Source organism: Scatophagus argus, chromosome 19 (assembly GCF_020382885.2).
Source record: "Scatophagus argus isolate fScaArg1 chromosome 19, fScaArg1.pri, whole genome shotgun sequence".
In the NCBI taxonomy this organism is placed as follows: domain Eukaryota; kingdom Metazoa; phylum Chordata; class Actinopteri; family Scatophagidae; genus Scatophagus; species Scatophagus argus.
In genome coordinates, this window is record NC_058511.1 from 8,650,701 (window position 1) to 8,667,988 (window position 17,288).

At 38.8% G+C, this 17,288-nt stretch overlaps 2 protein-coding genes, 1 long non-coding RNA gene and 1 pseudogene across 3 annotated transcripts; all 4 read right to left on the reverse strand.

Annotated features, from left to right (window-relative positions):
- Positions 1 to 16: 16 nt before the first annotated feature.
- On the reverse strand, positions 17 to 8,467 carry epm2a (EPM2A glucan phosphatase, laforin). The gene is made up of 4 exons (XM_046372972.1): positions 8,007 to 8,467; positions 7,216 to 7,390; positions 3,488 to 3,732; positions 17 to 2,704 (listed from the first exon to the last, which is right to left on the reverse strand). Exons 1-4 carry the CDS (start codon positions 8,260 to 8,262, stop codon positions 2,421 to 2,423), a joined length of 960 nt encoding a protein of 319 aa, XP_046228928.1. The 5' UTR covers positions 8,263 to 8,467; the 3' UTR covers positions 17 to 2,420.
- A 585-nt stretch (positions 8,468 to 9,052) lies between these two features.
- On the reverse strand, positions 9,053 to 12,973 carry LOC124050939 (hydroperoxide isomerase ALOXE3-like). The gene is made up of 10 exons (XM_046373926.1): positions 12,934 to 12,973; positions 12,513 to 12,685; positions 12,197 to 12,340; positions 11,714 to 11,917; positions 11,243 to 11,329; positions 10,941 to 11,107; positions 10,626 to 10,747; positions 10,444 to 10,544; positions 9,696 to 9,866; positions 9,053 to 9,575 (listed from the first exon to the last, which is right to left on the reverse strand). The coding sequence occupies exons 1-10, from the start codon at positions 12,971 to 12,973 to the stop codon at positions 9,396 to 9,398; spliced, it is 1,389 nt and encodes a 462-aa protein (XP_046229882.1). The 3' UTR covers positions 9,053 to 9,395.
- A 594-nt stretch (positions 12,974 to 13,567) lies between these two features.
- Positions 13,568 to 14,140, reverse strand: LOC124050436. The gene is made up of 3 exons (XR_006841622.1): positions 14,059 to 14,140; positions 13,812 to 13,934; positions 13,568 to 13,671 (listed from the first exon to the last, which is right to left on the reverse strand). It is a non-coding gene; the product is annotated as an uncharacterized LOC124050436 (long non-coding RNA).
- Positions 14,141 to 15,516: 1,376 nt separating this feature from the next.
- LOC124051114 lies at positions 15,517 to 15,667 on the reverse strand (annotated as a pseudogene).
- Between the last annotated feature and the right edge of the window lie 1,621 nt (positions 15,668 to 17,288).

Sequence of the window (17,288 nt, forward strand, 5' to 3'; positions counted from 1 at the left end):
AAGCAAGAAAAGCTGTAAAACAACTTCATGAGGTAGGGAAATAAACTAAAGGCTGATGAGGAATATGTACACATATTTTCATGAAGTCATGAACTCGAGTTTTCCCTCATAATTTTATTTTCCAGCAGTGGCATGTCTTTGGTTAACGTGAAAATCAGTGGGTCAGTCTACAGTCTGCAGCAACCTCTTGATTGTCTGCACAGCTCAGGCGGATCTTTGATAACATTCTGCACTTGTGTATCACGGTTGCTATCCAAAATGCTGATCCTAAAGCCACCAGGGATGCAGGAAGCTGTGCAGGGTACTTGCCAGCTTGGAAGTACTGATGGGCATTAATGGCGGTATATAATCTTCACAACTGGCAAGATTTGCCATCCAGAGTACATCCTTGGAACGACTCTGGTATTTTGTTTTGATCTTGGTCTGCATTCCTCTGCTGACATCAGGCTGTGGCACTGTCATGAACTTGTACAGATTTAAACTGAAACAAAACAGCATGCCGTGAAAAATATTTGCCTTAAAAATACACTAAATATCACCTAAAATGTTGTTCCTCTTAAATGTTTATTTTTCATTATTTGTTCACTTTACAGAAGAGCGGGAAAAAACTGGTTTGTCTCAACCAGCGGATGCATTAATGGATAAAAGAGAATGTGTATTGCAGACAAAAAACCGGTCTGTGATGCTTTAAATCAGCAGAATGAATTTGTTTGTAAAAGAAGGAACAGAGGGAATAAATACAAGCTGATAACAGGGACGTTGTAAACCAAAACAATAGGCACACCACAGGTACACAGAGCATCCTCTCTGCACGTTCTGTATTAATGCAATTCAAGATAAATTTGTGGATTTCTCACCGAATAAATCTTTTATCTACACCATATAAAGCTGTCTTTACAGAAGCAGATGCTCTGCAATTCTTGCTCTAATTTGAAATCAAGGCTCGGGGGAACTGCTGTAGATGACTGGCAGGACCTGCAAATCATGTGGACTACAAACACCTCTATAGTATCAATCACTGACAATAACCTGGTGGAATAAATGGAATATGTTTACCAATTACACTGGAATCCATTACGTGAGAAACCCCAGAACCCACACATATAGTCACTATACTCTATACTCAGTCATAATTTTCCTCAAACCGGTGCACACTCTGCTTCTACAAAAACAGAAGAAAAACACTTCACTCATTTTGTATTCAGTTTATGCGAATATTTTTAGAATGTTTGGAAACACGGTGATAGCGCATGCGCGTGGTTCAAGCAGCCGTCCCCACTGACACCCTCTCAAGGTGCTGTTTTCTGAAGGGACTCAGAGTAATGAGAAGGTATATTTCCTCCTGCCTAACCCGCTAGCTTTCTGAAACCAGGGACAGGTTACAAAAACCCTGTACCCTCAAAAAGCTGTACATCCTCAGCAGGACTCTAGGCAGGAGTTCAGAATTGACAACAAGCAATATTCCAATAATGTTTTTTATACATGCATTAATATGGTCTGGCAGGGATGTTGTTATTTAGGAGATGGCTCGGAATAGCATCTGTCGGATAAACAAATAAAGATGAAATGCTATCAAGCTCTCTGAGAGAGACGGGGCGGGGCCGTATTCTTCTATGTCTGGGAAGTTAATACCTCTCTGACAGAGGGGGAGAGGCATTGTCATTATTTTTGGGTTTTGGGAATTGATTTGTTGCTTTGGCAAGGAGTGCAATTTTCATGCAGCATTAAATTAAGACCTCTCTCGGAAATAATAATAAAGAAAAATGTACTTTACCCTTCTGAAAGGAAAAGAAGGATTCTCTAAATTGATAGAGAGTCATGCAATAGCAACTGTGGAATAATCCTTTATGGAGGAGCACAGCGTGTTTTTTTTGGGGGGGGAGGGTAATTGTTCATGACCTGCTTCCTTCTCAACTTGAAATGAGAAATCTTTACCTCATACCTGTGGTCTTGTTAAATTATTTTTGTAGCTTGTTGATTTGTTTTTCTGTGTTACAGTCATTCAGCACATCAGCTAAAAGTTGCCCTCTCAAAAAGTTATTTATTTTCACTGATTATCACAAAAAAGACTAAACATAAAGTATCTTTCCAAATACCCCTGCAGACATTTACTGGTACTCTTGGTGCATGATTTGCAACTGTGCTAAATGACAAAGAGAAATTCCTGAAGTCAAAAGTTAACACATCGCCAGAAAACACTCTCTCTGGATACTTGGGGATCATCCGCATTTCAAAAAGCCACTCAGTTTAAGTGGGTCATTTGCGTACATCACATTTAAGTGGAAAGAAGTTATTTTTCTCGCTTTATTATTTCTCCTTCCAGCACTTTTCATGCTGATTATATAGTCTATTTCATATAACGTCAGGAATCATTTTACTAACTAAATGTCCAGTCCGGTGGAGCTTTTCACACTCAGTTCTCATGTCTCTGGGTAAGAGATGGATGATCGCAGTTGTCCAAACTTCTGGATGAAGTCGGCCTGAGCTTGGACTAAAGCCTCCTCATCTATGTACACCGCGGGCCTCCTGGCTGCAACAAAGTACTGTACTTTCCTCATGCTCCAGCCCAGGATGTACATGAGTAGGCCACACACAGCCGCTGTTGATCTGCCTACTCCAGCGTTACAGTGAACATAAACAGTGTGGCCATTCTCCAAAAGACCATGAAGCAAGAATACTGCCTGGGGAAGCATCCTGATCCGACCTGCAGAAGAAGACAATAACACACAACACACTTTAAGAAGAAGGCTGTTAATATTCTGTATATATTTTTTCTTACCTCATTAAATCCTATGGAAAGATGAAATCCAACAATGTGTTAGTTTGTCTGAAAACTCATTCCTACTGAATAGAATATTTAAAAACAGATTACAAATTTTTACTTTAACTTTTATTAAAAGCAATTACATAAAAGGTAGATATTGTAGGTTTAAACAAACATTATTCAAGCAGAGATAAATAGTCCATTTGTTTGGGACTACTTCAGCTGTGGCTAGTATGTTTATTTGGTCAACAGTGGAGGTCTAGGGCACAGAGGAATAAGATATATCAGACTTCAGCTACACAAGTTTGATCAATTCATTGTTGGCTTTGGTCTTCATTGGACTGGTTAACAATGAGAAAAATACAGACTATGACCAGACTTATCCTTTCACATACTGTGAGCTATATGGATTACTTACTTCTTTCTTCTTGCATTCATTTAGTTCTGGAGATTGTTACTCAAAGCAATCATCCTTTCTCTGATTTTCTGGTCTTTCAAATATTTGAATGGAACTTTCATTTAACTTTGTAATGTGCAAAGACGCAGCACAGTAAATGTTGTCATAGTGAGTCAATTTAGAGCTTTCCAGTCGGATTACCCAGACTCATAGCTGTAAATGCACTGCCAAAGTGCCCAAGTGTTGTCTGTCCTCTCACTCTGGCTTGAATAAACACTATTATTACTACCAAATTTATTATTGTATGTCCACAAAATCCTCCTTACCCTCAGTGCTCATGTCAGGTGTGGGTATCCAAACATATGCCAGACCACAGTCTCTGTATAAATGCATCATGGTCTCCGGGGTCATGGCTTCCCCAGTGTTGCGCCTGCAGCCACTGGAGTTGTTCACCACATCCCACTCCGTTTGGAAGTTCATCACTGCAGTAATTCCCAATTCAAACTTCATCTTTACAGTCACATGTTCCACCTGTCGAGGGCAGCTGCCCAGCCACACACGTGGCAGCACCCTGAGGGCAATAAACGGAAAAGAAATTCATCAATAATTTATCCGTATGTTTAGTCATTATTGTGCTACATATGCCGATTGTAACCACAAGGAAATTAGCAAGATAAAGTACAGGGCCTCATTTACAAAAATGATTTTATCTCTAAGCACAGTCTAGACTTGATGTAAGTGATTCTCCTGCTTGTTATGCAGCGATATTGCAGTTTGGAACTCATTTGCGCCCAAGCCTGTGAACTTTGAGTGAGATTTATGTACAGTGTGACAGAAATGATCAGTTAGGGTTGTTAGGGATTAATTGCTAGACCATTTCTTTGTATTGTCAGCCACAGGTCCGTCTTTCCATCCCACCTTGTTTACTGCAGCAGCAACACACTTGCAAGCTGCATCTTTGGCTTTGAATAATACATGTTACCTGGCCTCAACCACCTCCACCATCACCCTGATCTCGTCTTACAGACTGTCCACAGGTAAACCCTCATTTGTGATGGCATTATAAAAGGAAAAGTTACAAGAGAGGTGCCGTCAGTTTACGTTGATTTATAGATCACAGGAGCTCACGTTACAAAGATTTTTTATGCTCTGCATCAGTTATATATCCATTGTAACCACACTTTGAGAACTGTTGGTTTAAATGGTGCAAAAAGCACTTTGGACACTAAAAGGAGGAAAGAAATGGATGGAGAGAGGGGGACTGCTGGCCAGCACAATCAGCATTTCAAGTTCTTCCAGTGTAAAATGTTTTTTTTTTAAAGTGCGTCTTGCAGACAGAGCAGAGAAGAGCTGACCTTAGCAGGTCACTAATAAGCAAAAGGTTTCATCTCTGTGTGTGTTTCTTCATCCTACCTTCCTCCATCTCACCTTCATAGCGCTGCTGATTTACTGTACTTTTGTCCCTCTAATTTTCCTCCTGACCATTGTGGTCTGAGGCAGACTCCATTTAGTGCTCTTTAGCATGCATTTAAAGTTAACAGCCAGAAGAGGTGACATGTAAAAGGAAAGAAGGACACTGTTGTTCTGAGATGTCAAGTGTGGTACTGCAGTGAAATTCCCTCGTTTTGACCTGCTGTTATCTGATGACCTCTCGTTATCTGATGACCTCTCTTTGTATTTTTACATAAAAACCCCCAAAACAGCTTTGTTGTAAATCACCTCTTTGCCACTGGTTATACACTTTCACACACTCTCACAGCCAGTCAATATGTAATAAGTGAATTATATAAAACTAAAAAAGTTCCCTGCCCAAGTAAACTATTTTCTCAAGCTGTGTTTTGTATGTCTCGACATCTCCACCCATCGCAGTAAAGTAAAAATGAAAGAAATGTTGGGAGATTCTCATTTTAAACTGATGTCATTTAATTCTTTTCATCTTTTCACTTAACCAAACAATGAAGGAGTATGATGTCTGTTTTGTCTCTAGTGTTCAGTTCTTCCAAGTTGAGTTTTTATAAATTGACTCGTAAGTGAAAACAAACAGTTCATCGTGTTGAAATACCACACTTGTTTGAGTCAACAGTTAATGTAAACTCATTACAAAAATGGCTGTAGAACCCTTAGGCCTCTTCCCCTGAATATGAGCATGAGAGATGAGGCTCGTGCCAGACAGTAAGTTAAAGTCCCTTTGAATCATATAATGAGTTATTGCAGAGGTGAGTGTGTGTGATACTTGGGGCTACAAGGATGTAAGGTCTGAGAGTCTAATTTAAAAAGCTATTAATAGGGAAGATGCAAGGGCACAGTGTTTCCTACTGAACACAGGTCCTTGACATAAACCTTGTAAGGTCTTTGGACACAAATTAAAACCTGATGGCACCAGCCAAGCCTGCTTATTCTTATGCAAGTTATGTTCTCACTGCCTCAGGGGTACCAGGCTAATTTCTGGTGTGCCTGGTACACTGAGTATAAGCATTACAAGTGGAAGGCATGCATGGGCAGGTTAATTGTACACTGGGTGTTGTGTGTTCAATTATTTACTTAATTAGTACATATATTTTTCAGATGATCAATTTGAACTGTTTTCGCCTCAGATGATCCCAGATTTTAAGCAGATTACATCTAGTCCTCTGAATCTATCAGTACTGCTCTCTTTTAGTTTAGGTTCAGAATCCTAAAGGTTATAATCTGAAAGATGTGTGTTCACACTCTGAGAGCTATCAGTGCATAAAACATGACAATCCACCCAAAATGGTGACTGTAACGGAAAAGTTAGTGAAAAGCTAGGGACCCTCAACAGGTATTGCCATCCCATGGATGAAAATTGTAGCACAGGATTCTGTTTTGGCAGGGGAAAAAACCCAAACATGTACTTACATAAGGAAGAGGAAGGGGTGGAAATTAATTCAGGCCAACCTGTCATTGAGATGTTATGAGATGACACTAATGTCAAGGAGGACGATGATGACGAGTACTTCCATTGACAAAGAGTAACTATCAACCACTTACTGTATGAGTTGCCTTAAAAATAATCATGAATTCTGACTTGTACCAGTTTCAACTGCGATTCACCAACAAGGTTTGGGATGTTATAATACAACTGCTGGGGGTCTACTTTTTTGAAAGGACAGCCCTTTTCAAGTGACAAACAGCAATTAGAACCACATGAGAGGAAGAAAGATTAATAAACAGGATTGATCAGGCCTAAGGGGGTGACTCTAGGGTTTCTTTGACCTGTCAGAGAGGCAAGTAAGTTTTACCTTCAACAAAGGGCAATGTGGCATGACTGCCTTGCCTTCTTTGCAAGACACTGAAATTGCTGACGAAGAATTTTCTTTGACCACTTTAATAACAGGACAAAGCATAATTCAAACTTAAATTAAAAATATAGATTAATATACAAGCCTTACTGAAAACTCCAAAGCTGATAAGAGAAGAGCTAATGAGATCCTCAGTATCATTCAAGAAACAATTACGCATCAGTATGGAAATTCACTGACCCCACGGGACCTTGCTAATTTTTAGCATTATTAAATGTCCAAATGATTGAAAACTGCAACAGAAAACCCTCCAAGAAATACTTCATCACAGTGAAAAATACATTTTGTTTGAATTGACAGTATCTATACCACACTCAAGTTGTACAGTTGTACAGTACATATGAAGCTACCTTCTGTACCCAGTTAGCTTAGCATAAAGACACAGGGGGGAAACAGCTTACCAGGTTCTGTCCAAAGGTAACAAACTCCACCTGCAATCACATTTTAGTCTCACTAATATCTCAGTAATAATATGGCATAAAAGTTATATCTTGTTTCTTTAATCACTACAAAGGACAACATGTAAAAATGACAAGTTGTAGTTTTACAGGAAACACGAGGGAAACAAAAGAATTATATTTTGCCTTAACATTCAAGTTGCAAGACTAAATTTCTGTATAAAGCTTCTACCATCCTCTATACACAGGCTGCCATTTGACTTGCTTTGTGAGAGTTAGACACTGACAACATTCCCAAACAACATCATGCAGATGGCTTTTATTGTTCTCTATTACCTGGAAAAATGCATGGCTTTGTGACCAGCCACACTGAAGTAAAAGTTGGTGGTGTGTTTCATCTCATCTGTGTGTCCTGTTTCCTCTATCCAGTGACCAATCGGGTGACAGTAAACTCCATCCACCACGTTCCTGTCTTCATACGAACACCATCTGTCATGGCTTGGACCGCTGCCTGATGATGAAGAGAACAACCTTTCTGCAGGTTAGTGACTAAAAAATCTGTTTTAGGAGGTTTTGGGACACAGAATACCAATGTAGTAATATAGTAAAAATATAAGTACGTAACTAGATAAGAAAAATGGTAAGATTTCTTTCCTTTGCAAGTAGAGTCAGATGCCACCTCTGTTTTTATTTGCGAGAAAACAACTTAAGTATAAGCAAATATAGAAGGAGACGGTGTTTCTATAAAAACGACCAAAGAAACAAAGCACATTTACTGCTCAGGTACGTAAATGTTTTTCCACTTTCTGCTACTTAATACTTAATTCGTCTGGTACTTTACCACTTTTCCTAAATGATTAAAAGCACATTTCCATTCACGTACACAGGTGCACTGAAATCCATGGGCCAGTGAAAATTAGACGTAAAACGAGACGTGTCATTTTACCGCCATCACGTGGCGGCAAGGATACATTCCACAACATGAACCAAATATGGCGGAGGTGTTTTTATTTATTTTGCCTGAAACGCTACCTTCGTTGGGAATTAAATTAATATGCGTGACGTCTCAAAAGCTCCATCTTCATGTACGCGGCTAAACAAGATAATATTCAGTAGCTGTTGCATACCTTCCCAGATATAAGTGCCTCCGACTCTCTTGACGAACTTGAACCACAGCGTGTCTTTAAAGGGCTCCGCCAGCCTCACTTCGCCTATCCACAGACAAGGTTCATGTGGTGACGGGAGCTTCTGTGAGGCTTTCATCTGAACCGCTCTAGTCGGGTCCCATTGGCCCATTTCCTCACGCGAACCCAACACAAAGACTTCCACGTCCGAAGACTCCGGTGTGACAATGACACCGAATCTGAATAACATTGTCGCCATGTCCTCAGTCGTTTAGTATGGCGGTCTTGGGTTGTTATGGCCCGTATTTTAGCTCCTGTATGAAGTCGGTGTGGCCCATAGATTGTATGGTGTAATCTAAAAATAATCGGGTCGTGTTTTGGATGGTGTAGCTTGCAGCAAAGATGGGGTAGAAATGATGATGTCCCACTCTGTCAGAACTATCAGCCATACACCAGAGTGCGCTCTACAATGGTGTAATTCAGAACAGGTCTCCTGTTAATATTTTTACCAATGTAGAGGAGTACTTGCAGGAGTACTTCCATTGTGCGGTGTGTACAATTGTTGTTTTTACTGTGCCGGTTAACACTACGCAGTATGATTTGGAGTTTGTCTAACACTGAATACTGATAGGAACTCTTTCTTTCTAAACTCATTAATTGTGTATTCAGCATTCAGAGTAATGTTGTGACTATTTAGAGGTTGGGAACTGTTGGGAACCATTGGACTTAACTACCTGACATGCATATAACGCAGTACAAAACTAGTTTACCCTCGATCAGAACCAGCAAAACAGTAAGTAAGTATGCTGTTTCTTACTCACTAATTGTTTGTATAATGCGATATGTATTAATATATCTGCCTCAAGGACCACTTTTCTTCAGAATGTACGCGTTTACTCACAGTGGACCTACTTTATATATATTTTGATCATAATACTTTAACTTACATTTTGAGGAGTTAAACCTCATTGTCAAGTCACGGTTTTTGATGTTAAGAAGTCATATTAAAACTAAATGGAAGCAGGATGCTGGTGACATAAAAGTAATAACACACAATAGTTCTCCTTTATTTTGATATCAGTAATCATGCATTTCTAATTAATGAAATAAAAATTCTCTGATTACATGAATTTGCGAATACCACACCCTGATTGATAATTGATTGCCAAAGTAACTTTGAAGCTATATTACTCTCCGTGTTAAACAGCTGACCCATTTATCATGATACAACTAAAATATAGTCCTCCAATCTCAGCATGCAACGCCTCAATGTCTCTAAAACCTCACCTTTTTTTTAAATTCAAAGTGTAACACATCTGCCAGCAGTCAAGACAGCCTCTGAGAACTGTATGGATACTGCCGTTATATGCACATTGGCTCTCTCAGATTTTCTTAAATGGTTATACTGTTCTCTACATATGCAGGATCCAGATATGTGTAGGGTATTTCAAGCTTTGAGTTTCTTGTCGCAATAGTTTCACTGAGGTGGGACAACTCTTCTTGAAATTTCTTCATCATCTGCTTAGGAGCAAGCTCATCGAATCGCTCTTCGGGGTATGTGCCCAAGAGAACCTGCCGAAATGGCAAAATGAAAATCAGACTCGCTTGGTACAGTGTCTAAAGGCAATTTTGAAATGTGGATGGGTCATAATCAGCTTACTTTATGTGTGTGTTCATACAGACCAAACCTACCGTGTCAGAGTATGTCTCTGAAAGCAGGTGAAGCAGAGCTGCCCAGCTGACTGTCTCTCCAACATTCGGTAGACTCTCCAAAATTGTTGTCATGCTTGACTGGCCCTTTGTGGTTGGAGGAAGTTTGTGCAGCAGGAGTGGGCAATTGGGTATCCAGGAGCAGTAGTCAAACTAAATTATAAAAACACATGATGAATGTGACTTGAAGTTTTTTAATTTATATTATGTATTGTGCTGCTGTGGGCTCAGGTTTGATGGAAAACTAATTGAACAAATTTAAGGTTAAGGATATAACCTTTTAGCAGCTACAGCAACTACTAGTGTGCAGTTTTCATAGCTGGGGACAAAGCGTCCACTTACTGTTTGTACACTCGAGTCAGTGGACAATTTAGCTTAAGATCCCATAGCTCACTTAGTGACAGACTTCTGTGAGAAGCTAGAAAAGGTTTGATAATTAATACCATGTTAGCCTATGATATAGGAGGAGGATCCCAACCCCTCCTGACACAGGCTGCAGGCTGACACCATACTAACGCTATGAAAGAGTACTCACACTTGATCACACCTAAATATGTATTTCATTGTCCAAAGTATTTACTGTTGCCTCACCTGCCTATTATTGATGGAAGGAAAATAATAATGCATAGAACACATTCCAGTTGTTCCATACATCTCAATTGTTGGATCATTTATCAAGTTTGTTTAAATTTGGCTTGAACTTGACTTTTAAAACCATGCATTGCTTTACCTGTCCATTGTTGACTGCAGAATGTTGACCTGTCGCTGTGAATATCACCATGGTGATGAACTTGGTCACTTCACTGACTGCATGAAAGCTTTCTGGAAACCCTGTTGGTAGCCCAATCATTATTAGTACTATATTATACATGCAATTTGCGATTACAAATAACTTCAACGTGAGATAAGTACCTGATGCTTTGTTTCCTAAGAAGCCATGTGTAAATATTTCACTGATCCATTCCTGCAGCTCAGTGTCTTTACTGACCTCATCATCTGAGGGATAATAGTACTCCACTACTGCTTTCACAAATCTGATGAACACAAATCGATTTGATGGTAAATTTTAGAAAATTACATTCATATGTGACAAAAGACAAAGACAGTGCTTACAAGAAGATACGAGTTTCCAACCAGCAACACTCCCCCTCTTCATTTATGCCATGTAAATTGTTGCTAAATAGACAATAATGAAATGAACAGTCACAATATTTATTCAGAGGTAACCTGTTGATGATGGTCCATAGCTTCAGGCCATCATCTCTGTAGTAGAAGTTCGGGATGGACTCCAGTCCTCGTGCAGTGATGTTCTCTGGTAGACAGAGGGAGCTATAGGTCAGCTCAGAGAGAGACCTTCTCATGAGCTCTATCATCCCGTTGTATCCAAGAGAACTCTAACCATCAGTAAGACACAAATAATTACTGTCAGATATGTTTCTGAAAAGGCTAAAACTTAGTTTTCCAAAGTTGCAGTGTAATTGGACTTGCCATAATTCATATTCAGAAATATTTATGTTAAAGGGTCATACTGTGCTTAGAGTTCCATCAGGTCCAAATAGAGTGTTGCGGCCTCCAGTATTTATATGCAGAGTGTACCTAAAGTGTGGAAACAGCAGCTGTATAGATAAAGGTGAGAAAATTAAAAGTCAAAGAGAGGCTCATATCAGCAAACAACAGGCAGCACACCCTGAATGTGTTGGTCATAAAAGGAACAAAACAAAGCCATAACCAGACATAAGTCTTAAGTAAGAGTAAGTCCTGAGTGATGCAAAGTTCCTACTTTCCAATTGGTTTTTCTGTTTGTCACTTTAAAAGTTACTGTATATTTCTCTTTGAATACATGCCCTCCTCATCTCTCTTTCCTATCATTTCCTGTCTTCTCTTCTAGTGACTCTAAAAAAGACATAAACTTCTCTTAAAATACCTGAAAAATCAATCAGTGAAAAGACCAGTCATAAGTTCAGATTAAGGAAACAGAAATGTGAACTGTGTAATTGTGCCTTGTAAAGGGGATGAATCTCAGGAAAGCAGCGGAGAGTGGCCATAGTATAGACTTCTGTCAGGAAGTGAGTATTCATGAGATGATGGACTGCTTGATGATCCATGGCATCTGCATTTTTGATAAACATCTTGGCGAGCAGCCAGTCCGTCTCCAGGTCACTTGGCAGAAAGATGGGGTTCTCCTCAGAGGGTTGTTGTTGCAGCTGTAATGTAGGAAAACCATATTCCAGTTTTATATAAAATAATGTACCAACACTTCTAAAAACACTCTAGTCTACTATGAAAAGTGTAAGCAGACTAGTGATTTCAGTTATATTTATACAGTATAAATACAACCCCATCACTTTGTTTTTGGAATGTGTTGCAGCAGTCAAATTCAGAATGAGTATATAGTTTATCACAGTATTCAAATGAATTGTTTTACATAACATCATGACTTTTTTGGAATTGTACCGCCAGTGATTTGTAAATCAGCAAAATACCTGTATTGCGACTGGCATCAGTTTGTTTTTGGGGTTCAGGTAGAACAAACAGAGTCCAGCAGCCACGTGCAGAGATTCACCATTACAGACTCTAGTTGGTATTCCATCCATCTTCTTCTGGTCATAGATGAAAATATGGCCTTTCTGTAAGGACAAGACAGAAAAATATCGCAAATTTCAAGCAAATCAGTTCAATAGAATTCAGGGACTTTCCACTGTAATAGAGAATAAACTCTTTAAACATACAAATGAAATTTAAACAAATTGTGTCCCAAAGCAAGAATTATATCCTGTGCAGATCCTATCATCTTTGTACCTCCATTTCCTTCTGCAGAGAGCTTCCTTCTTCCAGGAAAGGCTTCACCATTTCTTCAGTGACTGGAAAGTTTGAGGGAAGCTCTGAGCAGCGCTTGATCACATTGGGGTTGACTGCATTCAGAAACTGGAATCCATAAAATTCATTTTCCTTCCAGTGTTCTGCAACATAGTCTATGGGAATAGCAATTAGCAAATTTAGTATCTAATGTCTGCAATGGTTTTTTCTTCAGGTTTGAAATATAGCAGATGATCTTGGTTTAATTAAAACACTATAAAAAAAAACTAACCGAAAACTAGTTTTGTTTTTAATTTGTGGAAAAAGAAATTGTTTTACCGAAAAACATTTACTATTTAACCATGGGCAAAAAAGTCTTTAAAATTGATGTAATTTTTATTTTTTTTTTCAGTTTACTTTGTACCATTGGTGTTTGAGACAATAGATGGGTCATCCCAACCCATTCTAATTTTATTTTGCATCAACACTGTGTTTAACATCTGGTTGTTAGGCACAAAACCTACTCGGTTAGGGTTAGGAAGATTCTGTTATGATTAAGATTATGTTTTTGCTTCTGGGCACAAACATTGGCTGGCACATTGCCTGAAGTGGCTGATGTCCTGCACCACCACTGTCCCTTTCTCACAAAAAAGTTATCTCATATACATGTAATCTGAATGTAATATCAGATCTATTGTAGAAATGCTGATATGAGGCATATGAAATGTATTAATTTAAAGTATCAGGACAGACTTATGTCAGTTTTGGCTAATTTTGCTTTTGACATCTCAATACCCATTACCCAGTAGCTAACCAGTACATTTTTAGCTAAAACAAAGAAAACACAACATGAAATGGAAAGGTTAAAGGTTGTTTTAGTCTGGCACTCCATTCACTCCACACTAGACGTCATCTTCTGCATGGTTGAAAATCTAGGTCCATGCAAATTAACCTGTACCTATACAGGGAATGTTGAAGCACATGTTGCAAAACTAGTACAGTGACATCGTTGTTGTGAGTTATGCTGCAGAACCGTGAAAATGGGGAAAAAAAATTACCTGACATTGTTGTCCTTTTGTACCAGAAGATTCTTTTCATGTCTTCAAGACTTTCCCAATTTTCGTTAGATCCAAGCAGCCCCTTAATCTTGAGCTCAGTACCACTGAAGTAAAAAGGGAAAAGACAATACAAACAGCAGAATGATATTAATGCTTCAAGTGTACTTTACTTGTCTTAAAACATAGAGAGTATGATATATGATATACTGGAATCCAGCAGTTTTCATTGTGTATGTAGACCCACATTATCAGTTTTCCATTCTTGAATTCAGCTGATTTGCAATCAGAAAAGCGGACTTCAGCTGGGAGCTCAGACACATCATTGAAACTGTTGATGTGGGATAGTCCTTCGGCCAGAGTCTTCCATCTAAAAAACACAAACAAGTAGGTATTGTTGCTGAAAAGCACATAGACATTCCTCTAAGTAATCTATTAGACCCTTGTTTTTTTAGCTGCAACTCCAAAGTTGTTCTGCACACAGGAAAACTTACTGGTAAAAGCTCTTTTTAAGTGTCAGGTGTTTTTTCCGATGGTCAGACAACATGTTCTGGTCCTCTTCGAAAACCTTCATGGCTGTGACATGAGTAAAACATAAATTGTCAATAAAACAACAACAATAATAATAATAATAGTAATAATGAAATATAAGGCAGACCTCTCCCTCCTCTCAGCTCCACAACTTCTCCTCTGGAGATCCATCTGTAACAGGGGAAAAGAATGACTTCTCCCTCCTGAGTTGTCACCACTATTTTGGAGCAGTACCACTCATCTTCTGGGAGAATGAAAAGAGGATCTTTCTCCACCTTGACCAACAGAAGTTTCCCCAGAGACAAACTTGTTTCAATGGTGTAGGTCCGTGTCTGGGAATAAGGGTTAATGCAAGTCAGTGAAACGTGTTGAAAAGGTTATTTTACTTTAGATTATAAACAGCTATGCCATTATATTGTGACAAAACAGTATATGCAGATTCAACTCACTGTCCCACTTTTAAAATAGTGAAGGCTGTTGTGCAGCTCAGTTCGCTCACTCTGCCCATTAATTCCCAATAATGTGATGAATACATGGTCGAATGTCCCTCCATGTTTCTTGTCACCTGTTGTCACCTCTAGCTTGTACTCAGCCATGGTCACTTAATGGAAGCTGTAAAAAAAAAAGGAAACAAAAACTTAATCTGTAAATTTTGTGCGAATGCTGCAGTAAACGAAGCAGTAATGACAGCGTCTGTATTGTGTGCTTCCCCTTTACTATTTCCTTACCTTATCTGGGTTCTTCTTCTCTGTGGTCTGGATTCTCTCTTTATGCCTCTTTTTCAAGTAATCCCTTACAGTTCAGTTTTAACCTTTTTGATCTCCCCACCCCCGTCCCATGATGGTAACCTAAGAGGTAGGCTTACTCTAAAGTATGTTGTGTTTCAGGTTTTTAGTGCTACATTTTTCAAATGGTGCAAATTTTTCTGAGTGGACTTTTTAAAAAATGAATTTACGTAGGCCTATATTGCCCTGTTACTGTTTACTATTTAAACTTTCTTAAATTTTTTATTAGAGTGAGTAAGGAAGTCGACAAACATAACTAAATTTAACACGAATCAAACTAATGCATTGTCTAGTCTGTGAATATTTCTGCCTGAGTCACATCAGGCAGTGGTTGTTCTTTAACAATGAAAATAAGTGCCATGATCCAACCCCACTTTGCAACATCATTAAGCTACGTCCTTTATTTTCATTGTGGTCACTGAGCTGTAGAAATCACATGTTGTGCATTTAATCTAGTGATACCCCTGCATTTACGAAGATCAGCTTGTCATTTCATGAACGCATTGTGGACTGTTTGAAGGGTGCTGTGCATTTACTTTATTGCACACCTACATATGGAACTCAAGTCCTCTACAGGTTATCTACTGGTTATCTACTTGCATACAGCATGCTGACTATAGATAGATAGATACTTTATTGATCCCGAGGGAAATTCAAGAAAAAATTTATACAGTCGAGATTCCCACATTTGGGGAATTCGTAGGGGTCAGCACAACCGGATTGCAATGGCTGAGCCTCGCCCTGGGTAAGGTAAGTAAGGTAAGTATCTCCCCTGCCAGGTAAGTATGGCAGTATTAACTGTATAGTATTAACACATTATTCGCAAAAAATGGCAGACGATGATACCAAAATGCTGATAGAAATCAAATACTAGGGAGCAAACTTTTCTTCATACTTCGTACTGCCAAGAATGCACGGTCCTCCATGTCTGTCAGGTTTCAGGCTGTCAGCGCCTCCAGTCCTTAAAACTCCCCTTACCTGTCTTGCTTGCTTTTCCAAAGTTACATAGCTAAATGTTTTTAATATTTTCAATCTGCATCTGTGTTTTTAATTGTAATTTTTTTTATTTTACATTTTTGATTCTCGACTTACAGTATAGTAAGTACAGTACTTTTTATTTCTTCCTATGTATATTGTTATTCACGAAAATTGGCAAACTCCTTGTATATAAAAATAAACCTTTTTCAGGTTTTTAGTGCAATAGCTGTAGGACAGAGCTCATCAACTATCTGTCAAACCTAATTGGTCTGTGGTACATACAACACACACTTTAGTGTCTCCAGAGGTGGTAATGGCTCTGGACCTGCAGACAAGAAGTGGTTCAGTAAGTTTACAAAATTTATTCATCTTACCTTGCCATCAAAAACCACAGCCTCCACTGAAGTTTGTCTAAATAATCGAGATTTTGGAGACTTTATTGTGTGTGAAAAGACTTGTATGTGAAAGCCTGCTGCCAAGGACTTAGGCTGGTCATTCTCAACCACCTTATTCCAGCCATAGACCAGCCATCTCATCTGTTATGTGCTGAATCATCAGAGTGTTTGTAATCTCTGTGTGTTCCTTAATGTCAGGTCATGTTAAAGGAATCCTAGTGTTAATGTTTGTTGTTACTGGGACTTGGTACCCATCTCAGACTAAGTGTATTGTATTAATGTTGGTTTTTCAGGAGACTTCTATTTCCTAATGCCATACGTATTATTCCTATCTGTTATATTCAAATGAGGGTTTGCGGCTATGGAGGAGGAGTCACTGAACTTGATAATCAGACAAAACTGGTCTTTTAGCTTTGGGTTCCAGAAATAATAGACTTGGGTGTGATTAGAGTAACTAATGAAGTAAATAGACTATTTCCTTTTTGCAGTTTCAGGCCAGTGTATGAACCTTAAACCCAGTTTTATCTAATATAAAATGACTGAACTTGCCTCTGTCATATTTTAAAATTCTAGCAGTTCACAAAGAGACAGAAAAAGAGCTCAGCTATGCCAACCCTTCCATGACAGTCATTACAGGTGAGAAAAACCAGCTGGGATCAAGAAATGAAACAACCCCTTTACTAATGATCAAAACTATGAACTAGCACAAAAATTACCAACATAAGCCAGCCAGATCTACTATATGTTCTGTTATGTGATTCTGTTCTATCAGTGGTTTGTAAGGGTTACTGTCACAAGTACCATGACCAGATTGTAGACCTGTTTGTAGAAATCAACTATACAACCTTGACAAACAATGTGGTGCACCAATGTAGGCTCTTAGGATAGGAGTTAGAGGACAGGCTGATTCAATCTTTTACACTGTCACCATTATTATGTGTCCATACTCATAATAATACTGCTGCTATTGGACCCTGTATTACTAAAAATGATGGATGACCGCAATACACAATATATCATTGGATTCAGTAAGTT

Bases quoted from the DNA above. Each gene is read 5' to 3' on its own strand.
- epm2a (XM_046372972.1), bottom strand. From the start codon at position 8,262: ATGGCGACAATGTTATTCAGATTCGGTGTCATTGTCACACCGGAGTCT. The intron at 7,391-8,006 runs GTATGCAACAGC...CTTCATCATCAG, and splicing joins AGGCACTTATATCTGGGAAG to GCAGCGGTCCAAGCCATGAC. The intron at 2,705-3,487 runs GTAAGGAGGATT...CTTCTTCTGCAG, and splicing joins ACCTGACATGAGCACTGAGG to GTCGGATCAGGATGCTTCCC.
- LOC124050939 (XM_046373926.1), bottom strand. From the start codon at position 12,973: ATGGGTTGGGATGACCCATCTATTGTCTCAAACACCAATG. The intron at 11,918-12,196 runs GTATTTTGCTGA...CCTACATTACAG, and splicing joins TGATGCCAGTCGCAATACAG to CTGCAACAACAACCCTCTGA. The intron at 10,748-10,940 runs GTTACCTCTGAA...TGTGTTCATCAG, and splicing joins CTATGGACCATCATCAACAG to ATTTGTGAAAGCAGTAGTGG.